This window comes from Salvelinus alpinus, chromosome 5, assembly GCF_045679555.1.
Source record: "Salvelinus alpinus chromosome 5, SLU_Salpinus.1, whole genome shotgun sequence".
NCBI lineage: Eukaryota > Metazoa > Chordata > Actinopteri > Salmoniformes > Salmonidae > Salvelinus > Salvelinus alpinus.
Window position 1 is genome coordinate 63,280,288 of NC_092090.1, and position 27,030 is coordinate 63,307,317.

Below are 27,030 nucleotides of genomic sequence, written 5' to 3' on the forward strand. Positions count from 1 at the left end.
ACAGGTCAAAAATCTATCCCACCAAAACTATCCCACCAAAACAGCCAGAAATTTCAAGCTCTTACACTAAAAGGGAATTATCATCATTTTCACAGATCATTCCAACCTCAGCATGGAAATACAGTATATCTAAAACACAGAAAAATCACATTGTTAACTGCGCTGGGCCTTTAATACCCCAAATGTGATCTGTAAGGTGCATTCAAGAGAAAGGGCCCACTGCAATGAGCCTGTGTAGTTCCAGTCAGAGCTATGTATTTAGAATACAATTCTAAATATATGGCTCTGGTTCCAGTCATTTAGGCCTCGGTTGCCGTGGATACAACAACAAACCCGTTAACTCCACTGCCAAACAGCCACCACATCTATTGGTCAAACAGAGCTGGACGGACAAGGTTAACCCAGATTTGTAAGCAAGGCTGGGGATACAAGCTACCCCTTCTAAGTCCCTACAGTAAGGTGTTTGTAAGATTGAGTTTTTTGCCGTGTGATGTAGTTGTTGCAGAAGAAGCAGAGATGCCTATATCTTCTGGAGCTGAGGGTAGAGTAGATGTGGGGATAGATACATCCATAGCGTGGACACCAGATGGGGTGAAGAAAGAGGCAAAACCGGTCAAGAACTGTGATTCCTATCTAAGAAGGTGGGTGGATTGATCTTTACTCTGTTGAATTAAAGTGACAACTTGGTTTAAAACAAAATGTTGCATCCTCATGAAACGCACCATATTGTATTAATGTCCATGTGTCTGCTACAATGACCAATAATTGCAATGAGTCCATGCATCACAAGGTTTTAGGCTATTTCAATAACTTTGCTGTTATCATCTGAAGGCATTTTATTTCTAATCAACAAAAGCTGTTTTAGTGCTGCCTCTCCCTGTCCATCCAATAGTACCCTCTCTTACATGTGAACTATGCAGCAGGACGTAGGAATGTCAGGCACTAAACAGGCTCATTAATGTTTCAACTGGTCAAGCCCTTTCCTCAGACAATGGCAGAATTTCTCTTGCACAGTTTGTTTTCAATTACTTGTGCACCTTGGTTGGACTGCAAGGTAGCTACAGTACACTTACTCTGAAATACAATACATTTAGTGAGTCTGATCGGATGTTAACAGGTATCTGGAAAGCCAGGCGGGGAAGAAAGAGCACAATAGCACCATTTTGGGGGTACGTGTCGTCATTGTTAATAACAGGCCAAATATACAATTACATGAACTGATGCAATAAAACACGTTAGATGCTGTTCTGTGTTTTCACGTAGTTAAATAACATTTGCTTAATCTAAAAACAGGATACCAGTCAACACCTTGCTGGTCCAGACGGAGAGAACATGGACACTTTCTCACCCGGTAAGTTAGTAAGGAAGAGGGAATTTCTTGCACCTTATATGCTAGTGTTAACATACATTTTACCGAAATATGAATTACTTAACTGGCTCAACTCTTCCAGGTGTGAGCAGAGATCCCAACACGCAACAGAAGGATGGAGGCAGTGACGCAGGCAAAGCCTCAGGAAAACAAACCAACGAAAAGAGCTCGAAAAAATCCCAAACATGTACTCTTCTTTAGAGACACGGGACTATGAATGGGCTGCGCATTTGTTGTTTTGATGCCCAACACCATAATGTTTTACTTAGTGTCATATAATCCCATTGTATTGAGTCTTTATGATCACCCCAAGTTCTCTTCCTTGCCTGTTACTGTGATGAATCATAGAAACAACATAGGGAGAGGGAGAATATATTTTTTGGGGGGGAATGACTGTGTAACTGCAATCTATGCCTATCACTTTGCCTACTGAACAATTGCCTTTTGTTATTATTGTACTGTTTGGCTCCCTTTCATAACCTATGTATGGATAGTGTCACAGTACTATATGCAAAACATTTCAAAGCGTCAACTGACAAGTGCTTTTCTGATTCTGACCACCTTGTTCTGGTAGCTTAGCTTGCTAATGAACACACCACTAAAAGAGAGAACAGCTGTGGGCTAATGTTAATTTCCAAACGATTAGCAGTAATGATTGATCAACTGGCTCTGAACGTACAGCAGCTCATACAATCATAAACGACAGGGGGGAAAAACACGAAGACAAATATAATAACCTCAGATAGTCATCGCACACAAAGACACGGACATTTAGAACTTTGTGATCAAAAAGTCTTTATAGTCACAATTGCACTATTCACAAAGTCATCCATTGATTCTCATGTCTTAACACAGGATTTTATAGTAATTTTCCAGCAGAGAATTAGAACAGTGTTTAATAGCAGAACAAGAAAGAGCTATTCAAAATGGTGGTATTGGACCTGCCACCTCATCTCCTTTACAGTTCCACTGCACTGTGTTGTCACAGTAGACGAGAGTCCTTCCTCTTGTAATGCAATTGGCTAATCAGTTATAACCCTCTACAGTCCGCAACGCACTTTAAAACGGTTCATTCACACGATGGCAGTCTAGTCCGTGGTCGTCAGCAGTGCAGTATTCAGGCAGTGATGGCCAGCTCCTGTCCTAACTCCCAGATAAGAGCTTTTGGATGGGCCTATGTCCCCCTTCTGTACACTGTTGAAGGCTAAATGTATTCACGCTGCGTGATCATTGGAGAAGTCTGAAATGCGACACGACCGCTGCCAAAGTAAAACTCCCGTCTCCAGCGGTCGCGATGTAGGTTGCTAGAGAACGAGCGGCCCTTTTCATATGTTAGAGGAGGGTGTCAGTCACTGTTACCGCTGCGGTCCTCTTCACTACCCACCACCATGCTGCTGTACTTCTTCTGCTGCTCCTCTCTATACGTGTCCTTCACCTTAGCCCTCTTTAGGCCTCCGTCCCTACAGGGGAACAAACATGTGGTCTAGGAGATACTAACACAAAATAATCTAAACGTGAATAAACAAAATAAACGTGTCCATTCTGAGGTCTAAGAGATGCAAAGTCCAGTATGAGACAGTCAGGATGCCATTCATAGTAAGATGGGAGGAGATTCTTACCAGGACAGGTCCACTAGTCCCCCCTGATGTGCGATGACAGACTTGACTCTATTGGCAAACTGGACAGCATCCTCCCCTTCCTGAAAACATAAAATAAATTAGTGGCACTTAGTGCATAATTGGTAGGTACTGTGTAAGTGTGTGTGTGTGTGTGTGGTGGTGTATACACACCTGTTGGTGCATGGCTGGCAGGTACCAGACATTACAGACTATAGCCCAGCTAGTCATCATCCTGAGCAGGTAGCTCACCATGTTGTACTTGGCACTGTTCCAGAACGCATCCCCAAACTGAGGGTCATACTGAGGGAGAAAGAAAACCTCTTCAAATCTATGCTGACTTTCTCACGCAACTTTTCCAATGTCATCTTTGCATGATTTAGGGAAAAGTACTTCTTCAGAAGTACCTTACAGAGTACCTTACCTTGATGGCTACTGGGTATATCGTTCCTCCGATTTCAAAACTTCCCTTTTTGAACATCATGACAGATGTGTTGTTGATACAGGTCCCTGAGGAAACCAGAAATATGGAGTGCAGATAAGCCATAACCAGAACGACCAGAGATATATAAAGATCTAATCAAATTTCATTGGTCAGATAGGATCTCTATGATAACAACAACGCTCTCCAAAATCACAGACGAGGAAGAGAAATTCATTCTAGCAGATGCTACTCATATGTACAGGTATAGGATGACCTTACTGTACATAACCAATGCAACACCAATGCAGCTTATCCCAACCAATGCTAAACTGACTGACTTAGATCAGTGTCTAAAGGACTTCATTCTACTCCATTTTAGCACTTACCTTCCGGAAAGATCAATATAGGAAGCTTAGTCTTGTCATTCACGTGATCCCTCAACCTGTAAACATTAACAACAATTAGAAAACTTAACTTTATATCTGGGAGGAGTGTGAACATATATTATATGATTTTAGTTAAAGCTATGTCCATATCAGGAAATCTTAGTATTAAATTATATCCCCAATTGTCAAATGGCAATGACATTTATGCTTGAATGTTCTACAGTTGGGGATTTTGACAAGCACCTATATAACATATGTCATCGGTCTGGCATGAGTTTTTTTTATCTGGATAAGGAAATAAAATAAGTGAATACCTATGATTAAATATTGTATTTGATGTGTATTGTTGTGCTAAACAGGGCTCATCTGGAAAAGAGACCTTGGTCTCAGCATTGACACCCTGTCAAAATAAAGTTTAATAAAAAAAGATATGACTGATTTATTTGCAGTGGTGTAAAGTACTTAAGTAAAAATACTTTAAAGCACTACTTAAGTCGTTTTTTTGAGGTATCTGTACTTTACTATTTATATCTCTGACAACTTTAACTTCACTACATTCCTAAAGAAAATATTGTATTTTACTCCATATATTTTCCCCTGACAACCCAAAGTACTCGTTACATTTTGAATGCTTAGCAGGATAGGGTAATTGTGAAATTGACTCACTTATTAATAGAACACTTGGTCATCCCTACTGCCTATGGTTTGTAAATAATTTTTCAGTGTTGGAGTGTGCCCCTGGCAATCTGTACATTTTAAATACAAGAAAATGGTGCCGTATGCATTGCTTAATATAAGGAATTTGATTTATACTTTTACTTTTGATCCTTAAGTATATTTTAGCATTTACATTCACTTTTGATTCTTAAGTATATTTAAAACCAAATACTTTTAGACTTTTACTCGAGTACTATTTTACTGGATGACTTTTACTTGAGTAACTTTCTATTAAGGTATCAATACTTTTACTCAAGTATGACAATTAGGCACTTTTTCCACCACTGTTTATTGGTCTGTAGCAATTTTCCACGGGCATATCAGTGCTTGTCTGAAGAGTGTTGGCAGTCAGAATACCAGTGTCTGGTGCCAGGAACATGCCCAACCCACTGGCTGATAAGATAGCGAACAGATAAACTCACCTTTTGGCCACTAGGTGGCGATCTTTCATATCAGCTCTCTCAAACCAGATGTGAGGACAGGACCTCGCCATGGCCCTCTGCAGCACTCCCATCAGACCCCCATGTGACTGGCCCACCTAAAACACATCAGATCAAATCACATCTAACGTCCTCATACTACATTCCACAGACAAATCATCTGAACAGGATTAAAGTAGTAGAAGACAGATAAACGTATAGACCATTTCACATCATCTGAACAGGATTAAAGTAGTAGAAGACAGATAAACGTATAGACCATTACCCCTTGGCAATGTCATCCGTAAGCACAACATGCACTTTCATTGCCATGGTGATGATCATGACACCCAATTGTATTTATCTTTTAAACAAGACAATACTTTACAGTCAGCCCACCTTGAGACATGCCCCACTGACGTTAAACACTGGATGACAACCAACGTATTGCTTTTAAACTCTGACAAGACAGAAATGAAGCTACTTGGCTACAAGAAACTCACAAAGTGTCAGACCTCACTCTCAACATTTATGTTTGCCTCATTACACCAAACACGGTTGTTAAAAACTTTGGTGTTACCTTTGAGCCTGGTCTAACTTTTGACAATGCATATCCAAAACAGCATACTTCCATCTCAGGAACATTCCAGAATTAGACTACATGCAGCTCTGGCTTTGATCTCAAAACAAGCGCATCGATTCACGACCACTCGCGCTGTAAACACAGTCCAGTTCAATGTGAATGGCACAGATCCATATATGGCAATGGTCTACTTGCATATAGGCCTACTGCAGCTCTGATTGGTTATGCTGCACTGGTCTGTGTAGAGTATGGGCTGAGTGGTGTGTGTCAATGCAATAGAATCCTACCCGATGTATTCTGCCTACAACAAAATCTCTTGCATCGTTAATTTTGCATACTAAGTCTTGCGTAGTTTGTTTTGGTATGTTGTATTGAAAGTGGCTAGTATTGCATTGATTCGATCACAACTCCCACAGTAAAGGGAAACATTGATGGTGTTAACTAAGGCGGAAAACTCTAGAAAGTTGAGTGTAGTTCAATCTCCTGCTTCTCTGCGCAGGTTGACATTTCATCTGCGCGGCAGTCCTGCGGGAGCTGCGCGCCCACACACACACATGTGCAGCTTAGAAGGAACATTGATAATAAAGGTATAAAAAAAAAATTAAAAGTTTAGCTATTTCAAGCTAGGCTTATTTTCTGCTTTATTTCACATACCATGGCGTAACACCCATCGTTGCAGAGAATGACAATATCAATCGGGGAGGTGTGATTGGCCACACAGATTCCTCCTTTCCTGGGTCTGTTTTCTCTGTAAAACACAAGACAGAGAACACACACGGACACACGTTAAAGTGGCAGACGTGCATCTTACATCAAAACAAAGCTCTGTGCACATATCACGAGGACCTTCCGTAGAGTCACTGGGGGACATGACGGTGTGTGTGAAAGCCTGCTGTGTACGCATGTGTCAGAGGAGAGGAGCGTTCACCGACTTGTTGTGGTAGTGGATGGTGCAGGAGAGGCCTCGAGCACAGATCCTGTAGCACATCACATGGACCCACTCACTCAGCCAGGACTTGAGCCTAGAAAACACACACACACGGACACGCACGTAAGAAGCTTCCATTAAGCTGATTAAATACAAAATCACACAAGACAAACGTCTCAGTTTTTAAAACAATCCCGTGTGAACCTGTAGATTCAATGCAGTGTAAGTGTACCTCCAGTTAGGGAGGAATCCTACAGCAGTGGTTCCTATCACCAGCCAGGTCAGGCCTATAGACGCCAGCATGATCCTGAAAGAAAACATTCGGACTCAGAAACATACACGAGACACTACAACACTTGTCATGTATTAATGCATTGTCGACGCTACATGGTTTATTACTTTGTTGGCTGTAAATCCTGTCTATTCAACAACATAAATGTCAGTCAGTGACACGTATGCTTGGTTTATGGATGTGAACTGTAAGAGAGCTAAGGCCTTATTTAAAAGGTGCGCACAGTGATGAGGACTGCTTTCACACTCTCAGTGATTACCTGAGCGGAGTCAGGATGCAGTAGCGTATGAACACGCCCAGGCCCCAGACCATTGTCAGTTTGAGGCTGATGTACTGGAAGTCGATGTTGGTCCGAGTTAGCAGGTTCCACGACACCAGCTCCTCTGACGAAAACCGCTGGGTCACCTGGAGGTCAGAGGAACAACATTAAAAACAACTTAGTAGGCCTACCTGTACAGAAAGTAAGTCTGGATTTTTTAAATTGATGTTTTACTCTTTTGCCCAAACCTGAATCAATGCCTATTTCCTGGGCCCTAAGCACTTCCTGACACCCATTCAACGACCACGTTTACATGCGCACTGTATTCCAGATAATAACTCATATCCCGGTTAAGGTCTTATTCAGAATAACATGTTTACATGCACCTTTGATATATCCTGCTCACAGGGATCCCTGTATCCATGATTAAACAGAAAATTCCTAATTTGCCCAGTGATGACGGAACGATTTTTTGAAGGGGGGGTGCTGAAAATAAAGTTAAGCCTTATTTAGATATTGTTCTGCTTATAATTTCCGACATTAGGGCGGCTTCTGTCATTACTTGATCCTCTAGAATACTAAATAAAGCCTCGCTCCCCACAATAATGTAATCAATCGATAGAATGAAAGCGGTAAAGTTCTCTTTCATTTCTGCTTCTCTTGCAGAGAAGACGTTGAGAGACCGGGTAGATTTTCCACACAAAATGTCCAAATGACATCGGTTTGTTGACCAGTTTCAGGGAAATTAAAAGATGTAATAACAATCAAACATGTTTCTGATAGTAATTCAATCCATTTTGGAATCTTATTTCGGTTGAAAGTGAAATACTTTCATGTCGCAGAAGAAAATTGCACATTCACATTTCCTCAAGAGGAAATAAATAAATAATATTTCTCTATTCCTGTTAGTGAGACAAAATATACATTTGGTCTATCATTTTACTGCAAGAAAACAACAGTAAACGGGATAAGATGTTTACATGCCACAGTATCCGTCTAAGTCCAGCATATCCCAGGCATCTTATTTGGGTTTCTCAAAACTTCTCAAAACGGATACAAGCTTATTCGGGTTATTGTAAACGGGATATGACATTTGTATGCGTCAACTCAAAACAGAATACTTGAGTATCTCCGAATAATAACAGGATATCGGTGTGCATGTAAACGTGATCATTGATTGGAAAGGACTGGAGGGGTGTGCAGTAGGCAATAAATTACGAAACTCATCCTAGACTACCAGAGGATTAGGTGAAGCTACAGGTATTACTCAGTTCTATTAGGGGCCATCATGGAATGTCTGGGGTTAGGGATACATTTGGAATTAGGCATCAATCTTATTCTAGTCTGTGGACTCACTTCATCCTCTACGATATCCTCGATGCCTCGTCTGTAGAAGTAGAAACAGTCGCTGAGGGTGAAGTCTCCCCCCACTGGTGGTTTGGGGCGACTGCGCCTTAACCCCCTCAGCTCCTCCTCCATAGAACCATCATTCCTCTGGACGAGGCCTGGGGAAAACACACACGCTCAACTAATCCACCTCATCATTTTTAGATTGGATTGTATCGTACCACATATTTGTAGTTGATAAGGAAGATGATTCAGTGTTATCTTTTACCATAGGTGAAAGACAACATTCACAGTGTTACAAGTCATCGAGTCAATAGGGTTTGAATTTTCATACATTTTGAATGAAAGGAGGACAAATTGGTCAAGCCACTGTGGACTTGTTAGGAGCTGGTGAGGAAGGAAATGAATCAGAGGATTGCAACACAATTGTGTCATTAACTCTCACACTGTTGCCCCATATTGAGAAAACAAGATATCCTGGGCTGATATCTGAGTAATCCTTATTTAAATCAATGAAATCCAGAGTTTATCACTGTGGGCAAGGCCTCACCAATAAAATTGTCATACAGAATCCATATTAAATGACAGGCCATCAAACAGAGAAAATGTCAGTGGCCTTGCACTTTACGAACTGGGACCACTTCAGATAACAGCTATCAGAGAGCAGTGTTCACTGATAAAAGAGCCTCCTTTCTTTCCTTAAAAGGGCCTCCCTTTGTGTGTCTATCATCAAGGTAATCACAGGTCTAGGATCAGATTACCCAACTCCACCCCAGAGTGTATCCCTCCCTCCAGCAGGTCTGAAGACAGTGGGATCAGCTAAGGATACACTATCTGATAACACAGGACAAAGTCCAGGAGAGAGAGACTGAGTGACTGACTGTGTTGAATTCAATCCACCCTTTGCGTTCTTTGAAAACTACACAAACTCTTATTTTAGGAAAACTTCAGTACAGTACAAGTGAGGGGAGTCTATGCTATCCATATAATACAGAAACCATCCTGTGAGTTGATATGCTAACAAATAAAAAGAGCACATTGATGTGCTGTGCTAGCTAGTGAACACCGCACTGCGAGTTTAATTGAATTGCCCCCCCCCCGACTAGCCTATATGACTGCTGATTGTGAGGGGAGGAATTGAGTCAGCCCGACAGGTAGGCAGCAAACCCAGCGCCACATCATACAGTACATCACATCGGAAATGCTCTCAGGTGACTGAGCTGGACCAATTACCGTCTTCTATTCAACAAACACTGCTCTAAGCCATCTCCACTGCAAGCCCCTGCCCAGCACTATAAACAGGTTTACATAGTCTCTAGGTTCTCAGAGGTATCGTTTTATATACATTTACCCCTCCCTTACCGTTTCACGCAGATTGGGCACATTGAGAAGCTGTATTTTAAAAACGCAACATTTTATCAACTCGCAGTCAACCATTGACACCTGAGCGAAACTCATGTCAGGACTGATTTCCATGCACTCAACCCTTCTAACTACACTAACACACTTCATTTATTCTAGGGCACTTTACATCTGAGCTTCTGAACACAGCAGACGAACAAGAGTGGATGTGTGACCCAGTGTCCTTGACAGAGAGGAGAACCGGATTGGACTGAAACAGATAACATACTGTATAAAATGTTAATTAATGATACCTTTCTCAAGGGTAAAATAAAGTAAGTCCCTGAAAACGTCACTGTTTCTCTTGCCCACACTTGCCCAGACTTGTAAGCCTAAAATATCAACTACGTCATTTTTGGGAATCCCTTGATCATTTCATTATCATAGAGCAATGAATAAATCAATCAATCCCTTCATCATTCAACCAATCAATCAATCAAATGAATCTATTGATCAGTGTGAGAGCTCTGCTCATTGACTCACTATTGAATGAGGAGGATTTGAGTATCTGCTGCGCTTTGTTGACTGTCTGGATCCTCAACGTGGCCCACTGGACAGGAGAAATGAGAAACACCTTTAGCCTTTGACCTCTCACTCCCTGACCCACACAAGGACAGTAGAGAAAGGACACACACATTTACCCCTGAAAGGACACACACATTTACCCCTGAACTCTCAGGCTTATTCATTAGGTCGTAAGGTTACAGGACAATTACAAACAAAATATAACAAATATTACACTGTAAAACATACATGCTTTTCTGTCAAAAAACATATATACATTCCATGTCTATACGTCACATGTGCAGAGTTGTGCTAATTGATTGTTGTGTACAGTAGACTTTCCCTACAGTAAATATGTGACTGCTGATCACGATGCATTTCTTGTTCTCTCATTCCTGAAACTGATACAATCTCCAATGTAAATAAAATGAAGGACCATGGCTAGCCTGCTGGCCACGTCATGTGTACTGTATCTTATTCTATTGTGTAGTATGAAAACAGCATACATTTAGGACACAAGGCTTATATTTAGAACATGATGCATAAGAAACATTTAAGACAAGACACATGCAGCTGTGCACCTCATATTGTCTGAGTGAGGCAGTTTACCAGCCTTTAAACAGTGTGTAGGTATTAGATTTCCTCTTTCCCATCTGTTGTCCCCCTGTGCCAGTAAATGTTTGATGGTTGGCAACTTCTGGACAGACGCATTTTACCTCCAAGATTTTGACCAGGATCTTCATGTATGTCTCGGAGATGCCCAGGGAGAAGCCAAACATTGCGGGCACCATGAGAAGAGCCACAATGAGGCAGACCCACACCTTCAGCCCTGCCAGGACCATGGCCCAGAAATCCTCCATATCGCTACAGATCTCTCGCTGTCACCCTGCGGAAATAGCAACAGGAGAAAGATAGTAGTAGTAGTAGTAGACAACACATAGGGGGCTAGGGGACATAAATACACACAACAATCAACCAAGGGTGTCAGAGTAACCTTCCTTTAAGCTGCTTTTAGCAATGCTAGTATTTACACACGAGCATTGCTAGGAATTGGCTTGCAAAAAAACGGAATAGTCCGCCTATTGCCCATAGGGTTGGTCCTTGTGCAGGGGGGAAATTGAGAAAAAACATCTAATAGAGCATAAATTAAACAACTTTCCAAATGTAGGTCTGTTGTAGAGCCACTTCCTCTCCGTTTACCTTATGTTCAAATAAAAAAGTCCTGCACGTGCACCATAACTTCAAAAAAGCAAGAACTTGTGGGGGACTTTTATTTTGGCATGAGGTAAGCAGAGAGAAACTGACCATGCTGAGGAACTGCATGGGTCTACAACAGACCCCCCTGTAATTATGCGTTCAATTAGATGTTTTTTCCTCAAATTCCCCCTACATAAGGACCGAGCCTACAGACAATCGAGAGAGTAAGTTGAAATTTTATTTTATTTAACTTCTGGAAAACTATTCAGTTTTTTTTTGCAAGCCAAGTGTACTTTAGCCCATGTCTGGCATGCTGCCTGGTCTTTTATGACACAGGAGTTCAGGATGTTGTTGGTTCAATATCTGACAATACTACCTCAATTGCTACAGTTAAAAGATATAGTTCACCCAAATTACATATTGGTTTTCTTACCTTGTAAGCAGTTTATGGGCAGGGTTGGGTTACTTTCTAAATGTAACCTGTTACAGTTACTAGTTACCTGTCCAAAATTGTAATCACTAATGTAATTTTGGGATTAACGTAATCTGATTGCATTGTTACTTTTAGATTACTTTCCCCTTAAGAGGCATCAGAAGAAGACAAAAATGTTACCAAATAAAATCACATCTATTGCAGGATAAATCAATGTTAAAGTTTACATAGCGGGCCATATATGGATGTTACATTTTACTTTATGGGTTGGTTACTGAAGACTGAGTCATCTATGATTCTCCGAATGATCATTTAAAAGAGGAAGCTAAATAGATGTTCTCTTTTCCGTCTCAACCTCTCCCACTGAATGAAGATTACGGTAAGGAATTCTTTCCAAATAATAAAATTTTAAAAATTATTAACAAATGTACAGAAAGATCAGTGCGAAGGCCAAATTACAGAGGAAGAACTTTGAGGCTATTAAATCCTTTCAGTCTGGAAAAAGCCCAGGTCTTGATGGCATACCAGTAGAGGTATATCAAGCCTTTTTTATATACTAAAAGCTCCATTGTTAGATTGTTTGAACTACTCCTATATAAATGGTAGTCTGTCAGGTACTCAGCAGGAAGGTCTGATTTCACTATTATTAAAACAAGACCCAGATGGCAAATATAAAGATTCAGTCTATCTAAAAAAACTGGAGGCCCCTTACACTTCAATGTTGTGATGCAAAAATACTAGCAAAATGCATAGCACTCAGAATTAAAAAGGTTTTACAAGGTATTGTTCAAACTGATCAGGCAGGGTTTTTACATGGACGATACATTGGAGATAATATACACCAAGAAACATCTAAGAAGCCAGGCCTGGCATTTATAGTGGAGTTTGAAAGGGCATTTGATAAAGTAAGACTGGATTGTATTTATAAATGCCTGGATTTTTTCAATTTCGGTGATTCTCTTATAAAATAGGTAAAAGTAATGTTTAGCAACTCCAGGTGTAAAATAGTAAATAACAGCTAGTTCTCAGAGAGTTTTGAATTGTCAAGAGGAGTTAAACAAGGGTGTCCGCTGTCACTGTATCTATTGGTTATGGCAATCGAAATGCTAGCTATTAAAGTCAGATCCAATAACAACATTAGAAGATTAGAAATTCAAGGCTTAAAAACAAAGGTGTCCATGTATGCCGATGACTCAAGTTTTATATTAAGTCCGCAAGCTATATCCCTGCAATGTCTCATTGAAGATCTAGATAACTTTTCTGGACTCTCTGGACTAAAACCTAATTATGGTAAGTGTACAATATTACATATTGGATCTTTAAAAAATACAACTTTTACATTACCCTGCAGTTTACCTATGAAATGGGCTGACGGTGAAGTAGACATACTTGGTATTCATATCACAAAATATATAAATAAGCTCTCCACAATGAATTTCAATAGAAAACTTGTAAAAATAGACAAGATCCTGCAACCATAGAGAGGTCAATTTATGGAAAAATTGCCCTGATGAACTCCTTAGTCATATCTCAGTTTACTCACTTACTTATGGCGCTGCCTACTCCTGATGATACGTTTTTCAAATCATATGAGCAAAAAATATTTTGCTTTATCTGGGACGCTAAACCAGACAAAATAAAGTGTGCCTATCTACAGTGAGGAGAACAAGTATTTGATAACCTGCAAAATCGGCAGTGTTTCCTACTTACAAAGCATGTAGAGGTCTGTCATTTTTATCATAGGTACACTTCAACTGTGAGAGACGGAATCTAAAACAAAAATCCAGAAAATAACATTGTATGATTTTTAAGTAATTAATTTGCATTTTATTGCATGACATAAGTATTTGATCACCAACCAACCAGTAAGAATTCCCAGCTCTCACAGACCTGTTAGTTTTTCTTTAAGAAGCCGTCCTGTTCTCCACTCATTACCTGTATTAACTGCACCTGTTTGAACTCGTTACCTGTATAAAAGACACCTGTCCACACACTCAATCAAACAGAATCCAACCTCTCCGCAATGGCCAAGACCAGAGAGCTGTGTAAGGACATCAGGGATAAAATTGTAGACCTGCACAAGGCTGGGATGGGCTACAGGACAATAGGCAAGCAGCTTAGTGAGAAGGCAACAACTGTTGGCGCAATTATTCGAAAATGGAAGAAGTTCAAGATGACGGTCAATCACCCTCGGTCTGGGGCTCCATGCAAGATCTCACCTCGTGGGGCATCAATGATCATGAGGAAGGTGAGGGATCAGCCCAGAACTACACGGCAGGACCTGGTCAATGACCTGAAGAGAGCTGGGACCACAGTCTCAAAGAAAACCATTAGTAACACACTACGCCGTCATGGATTAAAATCCTGCAGCGCACGCAAGGTCCCCCTGCTCAAGCCAGCGCATGTCCAGGCCCGTCTGAAGTTTGCCAATGACCATCTGGATGATCCAGAGGAGGAATGGGAGAAGGTCATGTGGTCTGATGAGACAAAAATAGAGCTTTTTGGTCTAAACTCCACTCGCCGTGTTTGGAGGAAGACGAAGGATGAGTACAACCCCAAGAACACCATCCCAACCGTGAAGCATGGAGGTGGAAACATCATTCTTTAGGGATGCTTTTCTGCAAAGGGGACGACTGCACCGTATTGAGGGGAGGATGGATGGGGCCATGTATCGCGAGATCTTGGCCAACAACCTCCTTCCCTCAGTAAGAGCATTGAAGATGGGTCGTGGCTGGGTCTTCCAGCATGACAACGACCCGAAACACACAGCCAGGGCAACTAGGGAGTGGCTCCGTAAGAAGCATCTCAAGGTCCTGGAGTGGCCTAGCCAGTCTCCAGACCTGAACCCAATAGAAAATCTTTGGAGGGAGCTGAAAGTCCGTATTGCCCAGCGACAGCCCCGAAACCTGAAGGATCTGGAGAAGGTCTGTATGGAGGAGTGGGCCAAAATCCCTGCTGCAGTGTGTGCAAACAAACATGGTCAAGAACTACAGGAAACGTATGATCTCTGTAATTGCAAACAAAGGTTTCTGTACCAAATATTAAGTTCTGCTTTTATGATGTATCAAATACTTATGTCATGCAATAAAATGCAAATTAATTACTTAAAAATCATACAATGTGATTTTCTGGATTTTTGTTTTAGATTCCGTCTCTTACAGTTGAAGTGTACCTATGATAAAAATTACAGACCTCTACATGCTTTGTAAGTAGGAAAACCTGCAAAATCGGCAGTGTATCAAATACTTGTTCTCCCCACTGTATATAATGAATAGGGTGGGTTGAGAGTATTAAATATAAAAGCACAAAACCTCTCTCTAAAAGTTTCACTTATTCAAAAGTTGTACTTGAACCCTATGGTTCAAGTACAACTTTTGAATGGTTTTCAAGTAGATTACTAAATGGTTTTCAAGTAGATTACTAAGAAAAGGTCATCCATTGTTTTAAAATGGCCTTTTTGCATTTGTGAAGATTGCCATGTCTCATTTTTGATTAATTGAAAAATTATACTTTTTTCAAAGTATCTCTCTTTTTCAAACAAGCATTGCAGAGCTGGTTACAATTTCAACTTCATCCCCCTGAAAAGATACAACAAATATTATGGCTGAACTCAAATGTGCTGGGTGATAACATACCTGTATTTATGGGAAAGATGTTTGAAAAGGGTATTTTGTTCATAAATTATATTGTAAATTGGAATGGTAGAGTTATGTCTTTCATGGAGTTATCAGAATTGTACGGGAAGGTCTGCTCAATCCAAGAGTACAACCAATTGATTACAGAATTACCCCAAAAATGGAGGAGGCAGGTGGCAGCGAGATGAGGTAGGGAACTGGTCAGTCTGCCCAATATAAAGGATTCAAACTGGTTGAGGAATAAAAATAGCATAAATAGGAAAGTAGACCAGTTTCATTTGAGGACCAGGATGTTGACAACTGTGCCATACAGATTGCAAAATAGTTCGGAAGAGATTTATGATGTACCAATTCCATGAGTTGATATATAAAACGACGTAAGATTCAAGACTGTGCTTTTCAGCTAAAATTATTATATAGAATTCTTGCCACCAACAAAATGTTAAATATTTAGGGAATAAAATCATCGAAACTCTGCAGATTTGTTTGTGAGGATACAGAATCAATAGACCATTTATTATGGTTTTGCCCTCAGGTAGCCTGTTTCTGGTCTCAGGTTCAGGAATGGCTGAAAATGCACAGCATTTATCTAAAATTGACCCTAGAAATAGTACTGTTAGGAGATCTGGAGAGACCGGGTCAGTCAATTACTAATACTCTTAGTGAAAGTATTTATCTTCAACTCGCAATCTGTGGATTCTATTCAATTAGATAGATAGAGATTGTACGTTAAATATCACAGCATAGTTGAAAGATATATGTTGCGTAGAAATCCGAAGAGGGTGGCCAGCAGAGATAGGTGGGATGAGCTGAGGGAAGCTGAGGGTTGGGATGTGGAATTGGAGACAAGTGGGAGTGGAGTTGCTGGGCGGGAGATAGAATGATTGTCAAAGATAAAAGTATAAAAAATAAAGTCAAAATATAACATAATAAAAAGTATATTTGAATGACAGTGTTTTTGCAGCTAATGCCGGTTTGCCTGAGGCTGATGCCGTGCAGAGGTTTGTACACATGCATATACACACACTCTCATTCAAATACACACATACACGGACACACACACATGTAAATAATGACAGACATGCACTCAAACATATACAGTTGGCCTTGCTGTTATGATTTTAGTTGTCCTTGATGTGCTTTGTTTTTTTTCTGTTTTCCATTGTCTTTTTCCTCTTTAGTTAATTTTCTTGGTTGTTGGTGCATTGGGGGGGGGGGGGGTTCTTGGGGGGGGAATGGAATTCTAAAAAATACGTTATTGGGGGGACTGTGGGAGGGGTCTCGGATGGTTGATGGGTTGCTATTGGGGAACAGTGGGGGGGGGGGATCTTGGGGGGTTCGGGTCCCTGTTTTTGGCCTTGTGGGAGATCTGTCGACATGCCCTTGAGCAGGGCATTGACCCTGGATACTTCTGTGTGTCGCTCTGAATGGGAGTCTGTTGGATGACTGGTGTGGTGCAGTTGTTGAGCGGCTTCACTGCAAGTATATTGTATGTTTTGGATTCAATAAAAAAATAAGTGATATCCGTATCGCCGTAGACTACAACACTGCTGTCATCCTTACCTCTAAGTGTTTATTCAAGTTGGATAATCGTTGGATTCCGATACCAGTCACACCATTGGAAGACATAGCTTGGACTGTAGCCTACAAAAGTATATTCCTGCTCTTTTCCCGCGATCCATCAAACACATTTGGGGTGTCATCATAGTGGTCTCTGATTTGTGGTCAGACTTGCTCAGGTGGAACAAACATAAAAACATGAGCCTTTTTTCAATGTTGATTTGAATGTCATTGAGAAAACAGAGTAGTGTCAAAGATTTTTTTCCGCAAACATCCTTTCTGAATTTAAAAGTAATCCTCGAAGTAATCATCTAGTTTTTCAAAAGTATCTGTAATCTGATTACAATATTTTTGCTGGTAACGTAACGCATTAGTTACAGTTTTTGTAATCCCTTACATGTAACGGGTTACATGCAATCCGTTACTCCCCAACCCTATCTATGGGCAAGGTAAAACAGCAATCCATGCTTTGATCAATGATGCTTTAGACTAGCTCTTGTTCAGCAAAGAGGGCTCCCTCTCAGTTGAAGCATTAAAACGATGGCGTAGGACTGTGTACTGTGCAATAGACCCGACGCTCTGTCTATACGTTAATAATCCTCGCTTGCGATACGGTTTTGGAAACCTTTGGAAGTTTGCTTTCATATAATCAAGAAAGATGTTTCATAAAACAAAAGGTTCAATTACTACACACATTTATAGGGTTTAGGTTCCCACACGATCATATTTCCATGTTACAGCGCTTGTTTACAGAAGAGAGGCGCGACCACCTGTTCTAATTAGCCATCTCGTCTCCGAATACCTGTTTATAGCAAGTGTTGGCTGCAACTGTATTATAACAGTGTACAATAAGTGTATATTTAGCATTTGTGAAAATGTTTTGATGTTATATGAAAGTGTAAGCCTTTATGTTTCTAAAACCGTATAGTAATTAAGAATCCATTCACATTTAAACAAAGTAATGGCTGTTTTGCCTGCCAAAGACAGTTTACCAATGAACATAACATTTAAGGTCATTGGATGTTAAAAGGAGTAGGCTTGTCTACACATCTTGGGCTAGCTTATGACATGAAATGTGAAAAATACCAATAGACATATTGACTTGCATTGGATTTCTGCCACAAAAGCATAGATCGCTGTCTTGTCCATAGACTGCTTACTGGGTAAAGAAACCAACCTGTCATTTTGGTTTTGGGGTGAACTATCCCTTTAACTATTGCCTAGATAAGGTATAAAATGATACAACTCAGATTTTCAGGAAGAACACAGAACATGGGCTCACAGAAGGTTTGTGTGTGACTACGTAAAGTTGAATGAAACAAACATGAATAACAAAGCTCGGTTCAATTTGACCAAACGCAAAATGCGCGTTCATCAACACATCCAAGGCGCACGTCTAAAACAGCAACACGTGACGATTTCAAAAGCGATAGAAAAAAGCCCAACATTTAATTATATCAGAAATGTTGGTAGGCTGAGTGGGCAATGACATTTAAAAGAAAGCCTACCAACTTAATTTAGCTTGAACAACATATACGCACGTCACCAAAAACCTAATTCAACAACAATAGCCAATCATATTAACAGTCAAATTAATATACAACTTCACCAAAACGCTAGACAAAAAACCGTGGGCGAATCTTCTAGACCTGGCCGGACAATCACAAAGTTTTCCCCTGATATTCAGCCCTGCATATAGTGGATCTTACCTTTCAAACTCCAGTCCATACTACCATGCCCTTCCCTGTTATACAACTCATACAAATAACTGTGACTGAGGGTGAGACGGCAAGCCACCGCTGTAGTGAAACCGCGCCTTCGTGTAGAACAGCGCCATCCACTGGCCAAATAAAATACACGTTTATTGGTCATATCCGCAAATTTGCAGACGTTATCTCAGGTGCAGCGAAATGCTTGTTTTTCTAGCTCCAAAGGTGCAGTAATACCTAGCAATAAAAAAAATCTATACACACAATCCATAAAAATAAACAAATACGTTATATAGGATGAGCCATGATCAGAATACAGTATATAGATATAAAGTGGGTGAAACAGCATGTAAACATTATTCAAGTGACCAGTGTTCAATGACTCTACGCACATAGGGCAGTAGTCTCTAAGGTGCAGGGTAGAGTACTGGGTGGTAGCCGGCTAGAACAATGACTAAGGTCCAGGGCAGGGCACTGGGCGGAGGCCGAATAGTGGTGACTATTTAACAGTATGATGGACTGGAGATAGAAGCTGTATCTCAGTCTCTCGTTCCCAGCTTTGATGCACATGTACTGTCTCCACCTTCTAGATGCTAGTAGGGTGAACAGGCTGTGGCTCGGGTGGCTGAGGTCCTTGATGATCTTCTTGGCCTTCCTGTGATACAGGGTGTGATACTGTAGATGGCTGGCAGGAGTGTCCTGGAGGACAGGCAGTGTGCCCCCGCTGATGCGTTCGGCTTACCGCACCACCACCCGGTGCAATTGCCATACCACGCAGTGATACAGTCTGACAGGATGCTCTCAATGGTGCATCTGTAGAAGTTTGCGAGGGTCATAGGGGCCAAGCAGCAAAGGTTGAAGAGGCACTGTTGACATTTACATTACATTTTACATTTAAGTCATTTAGCAGACGCTCTTATCCAGAGCGACTTACAAATTGGTGCATTCACCTTATGATATCCAGTGGAACAACCACTTTACAATAGTGCATCTAACTCTTTTAAGGGGGGGGGGGGTTAGAAGGATTACTTTATCCTATCCTAGGTATTCCTTAAAGAGGTGGGGTTTCAGGTGTCTCCGGAAGGTGGTGATTGACTCCGCTGACCTGGCGTCGTGAGGGAGTTTGTTCCACCATTGGGGTGCCAGAGCAGCGAACAGTTTTGACTGGGCTGAGCGGGAACTGTACTTCCTCAGAGGTAGGGAGGCGAGCAGGCCAGAGGTGGATGAACGCAGTGCCCTTGTTTGGGTGTAGGGCCTGATCAGAGCCTGAAGGTACGGAGGTGCCGTTCCCCTCACAGCTCCGTAGGCAAGCACCATGGTCTTGTAGCGGATGCGAGCTTCAACTGGAAGCCAGTGGAGAGAGCGGAGGAGCGGGGTGACGTGAGACCTCACTGTCTGTGTGAAGGGACCATTTCAGGGTGTCAGTGATGTGCATGCTGAGGAACATGAATCTTTTGACCCTCTACACTGTGGCCCGTCGATGTGGATAAGGGTGTGTTCTCTCTGCTGTCTGCTGTAGTCCACGATCAGCGCCTTTGTTTTGTTGACGGATGTGAAAAGGATGTGAGATGCCTATCGGCAAGCTCCTGCTGAAGTGCCCGTTGCCAAAAACCTGAGGGTGGATAGCACTTTGATGTGCACCGGAATGGCATGTGTTTGCCTTTCTAAAGTATGTCTTAACCCTCGCAAAGATTCTATAAAATTGGCTCGTCAGATATCGTTTCCCAAAACCAATCTGTACTTTCTTCAAAAAAGTCCCACCTGCTCTCTGCGAAATGCAGCTTGTTCCAAATCTTCCAACAGGGCAAGATCAGTCATCTCGCATTCGATTTCCCATTATCTCAGTCTTTTATACTATTTACACAATGGTTTCACTTTCACACGTGCCCTGTAATTTAACAAATTACTGTACTTTATATGGATTATTATCGTAAAAATTCACTGATTGGGAGTACAAGTAAATTGGAAAATTATTTAATTATTAGGCCTACTCTCACAATTTCAACATATATTTTCCCTATTCTATAGTTGACAAGCAGTTCCTTTATTCCACCACTTGGTACTGTGCGTACACATGGTAATGTCTGTACGTACACACTCAAGCAAACATTTATATTGATAAATCCAAATATTACGGATATACTGACAAGATGGATGTCTCTCTGCCCTAACAATGGGAGTCATTGTCCACAAAGCGGCACAGCAGGCTGTCTAGCTCCCGCCTATCCTTTCTTTGGATTGGTGGATACATCTCATTATTGTGATAATTTCTTGGATGAGGGTTGTCGACGCCAACCGACTGTATTCGATGGAGGGAGAGGCTATGCTACTAGCCTCATGAATATGCATAGCCATCTTGAGACAACTCTGATATAAAGGTTTTTTTCTCAAAGTTTCTGGGATGTCACGTGTACTACTTACAGAATGTCAGTACACTCGTAACAACTTAAGCATTACAAAACTTCTATTCGATCAAATAAACCTAAAGTAGCAAATAAGCCATACATTTGTTTGTTGACCGAATTCGACACTCTCATTGACCTCCATATAAAAACTCCTTGCTTGGTTTGGACCAAACAACAAAAATGCTGGAGAGAGACAGATTTTTCCACCGAGTTGGGCCACTCTCTTCCTCTTCCTCTCTGATAAACCTCACATTTTGCATTGAAATGAGCTCACGCATGGTTTACACACATATTTGTGCCAATGCATGAGTGATAAATGAAGCCTCAGAAGAGTTATTACTGTAAATCCTCGTAATGTTGTATCAGTTAACATTTGTTTATGTGTCAATTAATCCTGTAAGGGATGGGTCACTAACTGCCTATTTGACACAAAAATAAAATGTCATTCATTCATGAATTTAACACACACACACACTTCTACACATTGTACAGTCTGTTGCACAATAAACAGCAGATTTTTGGAGGTCTGTTTGGGAAACAGCTCTGGGACTGATAATAAAAAAAATACTGTGATCCTGATTCTGACTTGAGAAACCTTTTAGGATAAGCCAGAACCATATATTTAGATATATTGCTATAGGATAAGACAGACACGTATATTTAGATATATTGCTATGGGATAAGACAGAATCTGGTGCCTTGGCAGAGGATCAAGTTTCAACTGAATTCCAAGTATGGCTGCCATTTAGGTCATTACAGTACAATAGATTCCATGGACATAAAACAATAATGGTTTTCATTGAAAGCAGCCTAAACACATACAATTATTTGTTTCGGCAAGCAATTGATCATAGGTTATTTAGTCTAAAGTTTAAACAACATATCAAACCAACAAATTCACCAAGTTGGCCCCATGCCCCTGTAACAGTATAACTTTAAACCGTCCCCTCGCCCCGACACGGGCGCGAACCAGGGACCTTCTGCACACATCAACGGTCGCCCACGAAGCATCGTTACCCATCACTCCACAAAGGCCGCGGCCCTTGCAGAGCAAGGTGCAACACTACTTCTAGGTTTCAGAGCAAGTGACGTAACTGATTGAAACGCTAGTAGCGCATACCCGCTAACTAGCTAGCCATTTCACATCCGTTACACTCACCCCCCTTTCAACCTCCTCCTTTTCCGCAGCAACCAGTGATCCGGGTCAACAGCATCAATGTAACAGTATAACTTTAAACCGTCCCCTCGCCCCGACACGAGCACGAACCAGGGACCTTCTGCACACATCAACAACGGTCGCCCACGAAGCATCGTTACCCATCGCTCCACAAAGGCCGCGGCCCTTGCAGAGCAAGGTGCAACACTACTTCTAGGTTTCAGAGCAAGTGACGTAACTGATTGAAACGCTAGTAGCGCGTACCCGCTAACTAGCTAGCCATTTCACATCCGTTACACCCCAACTCAATGTATAACCAGTCAAACTAGATATTGAATGTATTGAACCTGTCACGATCGTGTGGAGGAGAGACGGACCAAAACGCAGCATGAGGAAAATAAGCCATCTTCTTTTAATTAAACGAACGAAGATGAACATGAAACGAAAACACTATTACAAACAAACAAAACAACAAATGATCGTGAAGATAAATAACGCAAGTGCCCAGACAAGCAACAAACGTTAAACAAGACAACTACCCACAAAAGCCTACTGCCTATGGCTACCTTAAATATGGCTCCCAATCAGAGACAAATGAATGACAGCTGTCTCTGATTGAGACCCAATCTAGGCAGCCATAGACATAACTAGACAACCTAACAATACTCTATCCCATACACATACAACACCCATAGACTAACCAAAACACACACAACATACAATGCCCACCCCAACTCACGCCCTGACCAACTAAACATAATCAAAATAACATAAAAATAGGTCAGGAACGTGACAGAACCTGCAAGTAAGCCTGTCATTGTACTGTACCATGTGTATCCTGTGCCTATGACACACTTCATAATCAGCAGGACATTACAAAACAATAATGCCACATCATCTCTCTATGATGTGTATAATAGATTATATCTCTATTGCCCAGCTTTGAGTATGTGGGTGTGGTAGGCTACCACTCCACTTCTTACCAGGACTGTCATTACATAAATGTCTCAATAAAATGTCTTTATTACTACAGATGTACATTTGTTTAGTGGCTGTTGTGGACTGGAATCCCCCAGTGGTTTAATGAGAGCGTGTGTGTGTGTGTGTGTGTGTGTGTGTGTGTGTGTGTGTGTGTGTGTGTGTGTGTGTGTGTGTGTGTGCGGAGTAGACACAAAAACACTCCACCCCCACACTCCTCCAGACAGACCCCATAAATTTAACAATTAACAGGGCTTCTTGCTCGACAGACAGGTGAGTATGTTGGGAATGTAGCACATCCCACTGTGCAGTCTAGGCCAGGACTTATCAATTTGCATAAAACACCACGCTGACTCTTGATTGGGTGGAGGAGTAGCTCTCAAATTCAACTCTGCAGAGACTTAACAGCAAAGCATACTGAGAAGGAAAAGGGAAGCAATTTTACACAGTTATAATACAAATTATAGGCCTACTAAAACATTGAATTCAAATGAAATATTGAATAAACAGTTTAGAGCGTGAAGTTTGCAGCGGTTACTTTCTAAAAGTGCAGGAGGAGATAACCCATTCATAGACTAACTAACTCGGCTTGTCACCAAAAACCCTCACAAACCTCTACAGATGCACAATCGAGAGCATCCTGTCGGGCTGTATCACCGCCTGGTACGGCAACTGCTCCGCCCACAACCGTAAGGCTCTCCAGAGGGTGGTGAGGTCTGCACAACGCATCACTGGGGGCAAACTACCTGCCCTCCAGGACACCTACACCACCCGATGTCACAGCCATAAAGATCATCAAGGACAACAACCACCCGAGCCACTGCCTGTTCACCCCGCTATCATCCAGAAGGCGAGGTCAGTACAGGTGCATCAAAGCAGGGACCGAGAGACTGAAAAACAGTTTCTATCTCAAGGCCATCAGACTGTTAAACAGCCACCACTAACATTGAGTGGCTGCTGCCAACATACTGACTCAACTCCAGCCACTTTAGTAATGGAAATTGATGGAAATTGATAACAAATGTATCACTAGCCACTTTAAACAATGCCACTTAATATAATGTATATGTATATAGTGTACTCTATATCATCTACTGCATCTTGCCATCTTTATGTAATACATGTATCACTAGCCACTAAACTATGCCACTTTTATGTTTACATACCCTACATTACTCATCTCATATGTATATACTGTACTCGATACCATCTACTGCATCTTGCCTATGCCGTTCTGTACCATCACTCATTCATATATCTTTATGTACATATTCTTTATCCCTTTACACTTGTGTTAATTAGGAGCCCCGACGCTCGTTCTGAACGTTAAAATGCATCGCTTGCGGTATGGTTTTGGAAACATAAGGAACGTATCTTTAATATCAGTAAGAAATAATAATAATTTAAAAAAAGGTAAAATTACTACACACCTTTATACGGTTAGGGTTCCCACACGGTCATTTTCCCATGTTACAGCACTTGTTTACAGAAAAACTGACGGAATACAGAGGCGTACCTTTGCTAATTAGCTATCTGCGTCTCAGAACAAATGTGTTGTCACTGAAAAATACTATTTGTTGCAACTGTGTTAAAACCGAGACAGATTTTGGCATTTTGTGAAGTTATTTTAATTTGATATGTAAGTAGAGGGCTTTATGTTTCTAGAACCATACCGCAATTGTGAATCGATTCGCGTTTAGATGGACTATTTGGCTGTTTTGTTTTCCAGAGCCAATTCGCCTCGCAACAGAACATGTAAGGTCCTAGGACTATAAGGAGGAACGTTAGTCTCCTTTAGTACATTATTATGCTAGGGAGAAGATGGCATAGTCCAGTGGTAGGCAACTAGATTATTTTTGTCTGAGCGGATGGTCAGAGGGCCTGAACATAATTATAGAAATTTGCAGCAAATTGACCACAAGTAAGCCCAAAAATAGATTGTATTTGAAAATAACATAAACATTTCATAACTTGATTACATTGAGACATGATCACATAAGTCTCTCTTTTTATTTGTAGGAATACTTGTAACTACAGATTTACTAAATTATTGGTGAAAAAAAAATCAATATTGGAACGGTTTTGGCTCGGGGCCGCCTGTGGCCTATTCTGTGTTTGAATTATCTCCCACTGCGTCGCAGCTGCAAACCACACTGCTCCTGCTCCCCTCTCGCCCCTGGAAAGAAATGAGACACTATCCTCACAACACTCCTCCCCTCCCTCTCAAACTTGGAGCTTTCTCCCACTTTTACCGTGTTCTTCTGTAGCCTATACCCGGTCTTCTTCGATGCAGCCTATGTTTTCCTCCTTATCATGACGCTGGCCGTTGATGGAACAAACAGGTCGCTGGACCGCCTCTAAAGCATTATCGAAACTTCAATGCCAGTGAATATTTTTCAATCTCTTGATTTTGGTTAGATGAAATATGCGATGTCCGCGTGTGAGCCGGGTTCTTTTTCTGCTACATTCTGTTTTGTTTTTGGCTGCCAGCCATGTCGAGTTCTCGCTGCCTGGCAGCCTCCTCTCTCCAGACGAAGAACAAGGTCAGTGTGTCTCAGTTGTTACAACTAGCCTAGGTTATAATTACTGCAACAATGTTGCGATTTTACTTTAGCAATTTCACTTACATGCATAGATTCAATGCAACAGCACACATCGTAGTTAGCCATTACAAGGTTAGTGCATGCATTTGTGCATCATTTTAGCCAAGTGGCAGGTTGATCAATTAATTTATAATTTGATAAATGATTAACTGATTGATCTGGAAATTATATTGTAAGTATTGGATCAATTCAGTGTAGTGGATATGTGTATCCAACTGGCCTAATGTTCTTACTTTTCCATGTTATCCTCAGGTCGCTTTCTCCAGTCCCAGTCGGATGTGTCCATGGTCCATCCAGTCAAAGTTGACAGAGATGGACAGTTTCTCTCCCACTCTCTAGCACACGGCTTTGAGCGCGTGCGGCACAAGCGAGACTTGGGGCCTTTGGAGGGACGCGTTTATTATAAGGTGACCTACAAAGGTCGCAATTTGGTTTTTAATTTAACAGTCAACAACTATTTGGTGTCGAACAAATATGTTCTGGAGCGGCGAAACGGAAGTCTGAACCGGACTGAGCACCGTACCACAGGGGAGAATGCGTGCCACCTGATCGGCACCGTGACGGATCCTACTAATGCGCGCGGGACAGCCGCCATCAGCACCTGTGAAGGCTTGGTAAGAAACCAGGATACTGACCATGATTGGAATTTAACTCCATGTCATCTTTAATTATTTTCACTGATTTTAAGACATACCCCAGACAGGATTTATACGTCTCGCCGACGTCGGCACGATGTAACATGATACATCGGGCTGATGTAAAATAAACGTTACATAAATAAATACAAATAAAATGTAGTATGGAGAGCTAGTAGAAAGAGGAGGAAGGGAAGCGCTACTAAGGTACACAATAGTACATTTTGGTAGATAGAAGGTGCTCTTTGGTAAAAGGGGTAAATTGGTCATCAAAAAGAAATGAGGACCAAGGCACTCTTCATATAATTAATTAAAATGCCTTTATTAGTATGGCATGTTCAATAGAAACAAAGTTTTTAAAAACCGACGCGTTTCGGCTGCATGGCCTTCATCAGGGAGTACAAAAAACAAAAAAAAGAGAATACAATGTCCTCTTTTGAACAGCTTTTCCAATTAGCCCTAATTGGAAGTGAG

At 41.3% G+C, this 27,030-nt stretch overlaps 2 protein-coding genes and 1 long non-coding RNA gene across 5 annotated transcripts in view; 2 read left to right on the forward strand and 1 right to left on the reverse strand.

Annotated features, from left to right (window-relative positions):
• The first annotated feature begins 329 nt into the window (after window positions 1–329).
• On the forward strand, window positions 330–1,901 carry LOC139576470 (uncharacterized). The gene is made up of 4 exons (XR_011675120.1): window positions 330–641; window positions 1,118–1,169; window positions 1,294–1,351; window positions 1,452–1,901. It is a non-coding gene; the product is annotated as an uncharacterized lncRNA (long non-coding RNA).
• Window positions 1,902–2,147: 246 nt separating this feature from the next.
• On the reverse strand, window positions 2,148–26,283 carry LOC139576467 (glycerol-3-phosphate acyltransferase 3-like). Of its 3 annotated transcripts, none has more exons than XM_071402623.1 (14): window positions 26,155–26,283; window positions 10,962–11,131; window positions 10,225–10,291; window positions 8,350–8,498; window positions 6,994–7,139; window positions 6,675–6,749; window positions 6,447–6,536; window positions 6,169–6,262; window positions 4,935–5,050; window positions 3,796–3,851; window positions 3,410–3,495; window positions 3,160–3,288; window positions 2,989–3,068; window positions 2,148–2,829 (listed from the first exon to the last, which is right to left on the reverse strand). In XM_071402623.1, the coding sequence occupies exons 2-14, from the start codon at window positions 11,103–11,105 to the stop codon at window positions 2,715–2,717; spliced, it is 1,347 nt and encodes a 448-aa protein (XP_071258724.1). In that variant the 5' UTR covers window positions 11,106–11,131; window positions 26,155–26,283; the 3' UTR covers window positions 2,148–2,714. The 3 variants fall into 3 exon arrangements, with proteins under 3 accessions (XP_071258724.1, XP_071258725.1, XP_071258723.1); XM_071402624.1 differs by lacking the exon at window positions 26,155–26,283 and adding an exon at window positions 25,571–25,686; XM_071402622.1 differs by lacking the exon at window positions 26,155–26,283 and adding an exon at window positions 18,780–18,905.
• The window catches only part of LOC139576468 (A disintegrin and metalloproteinase with thrombospondin motifs 12-like), a 44,472-nt gene continuing 43,165 nt past the window's right edge, over window positions 25,724–27,030 (forward strand). Inside the window, exons 1-2 of the mRNA XM_071402625.1 lie at window positions 25,724–25,861; window positions 26,174–26,535. Coding sequence (XP_071258726.1) covers window positions 25,744–25,861; window positions 26,174–26,535 — 480 coding nt within the window. The 5' untranslated portion in view covers window positions 25,724–25,743. The remainder of the gene's footprint in view (window positions 25,862–26,173; window positions 26,536–27,030) is intronic.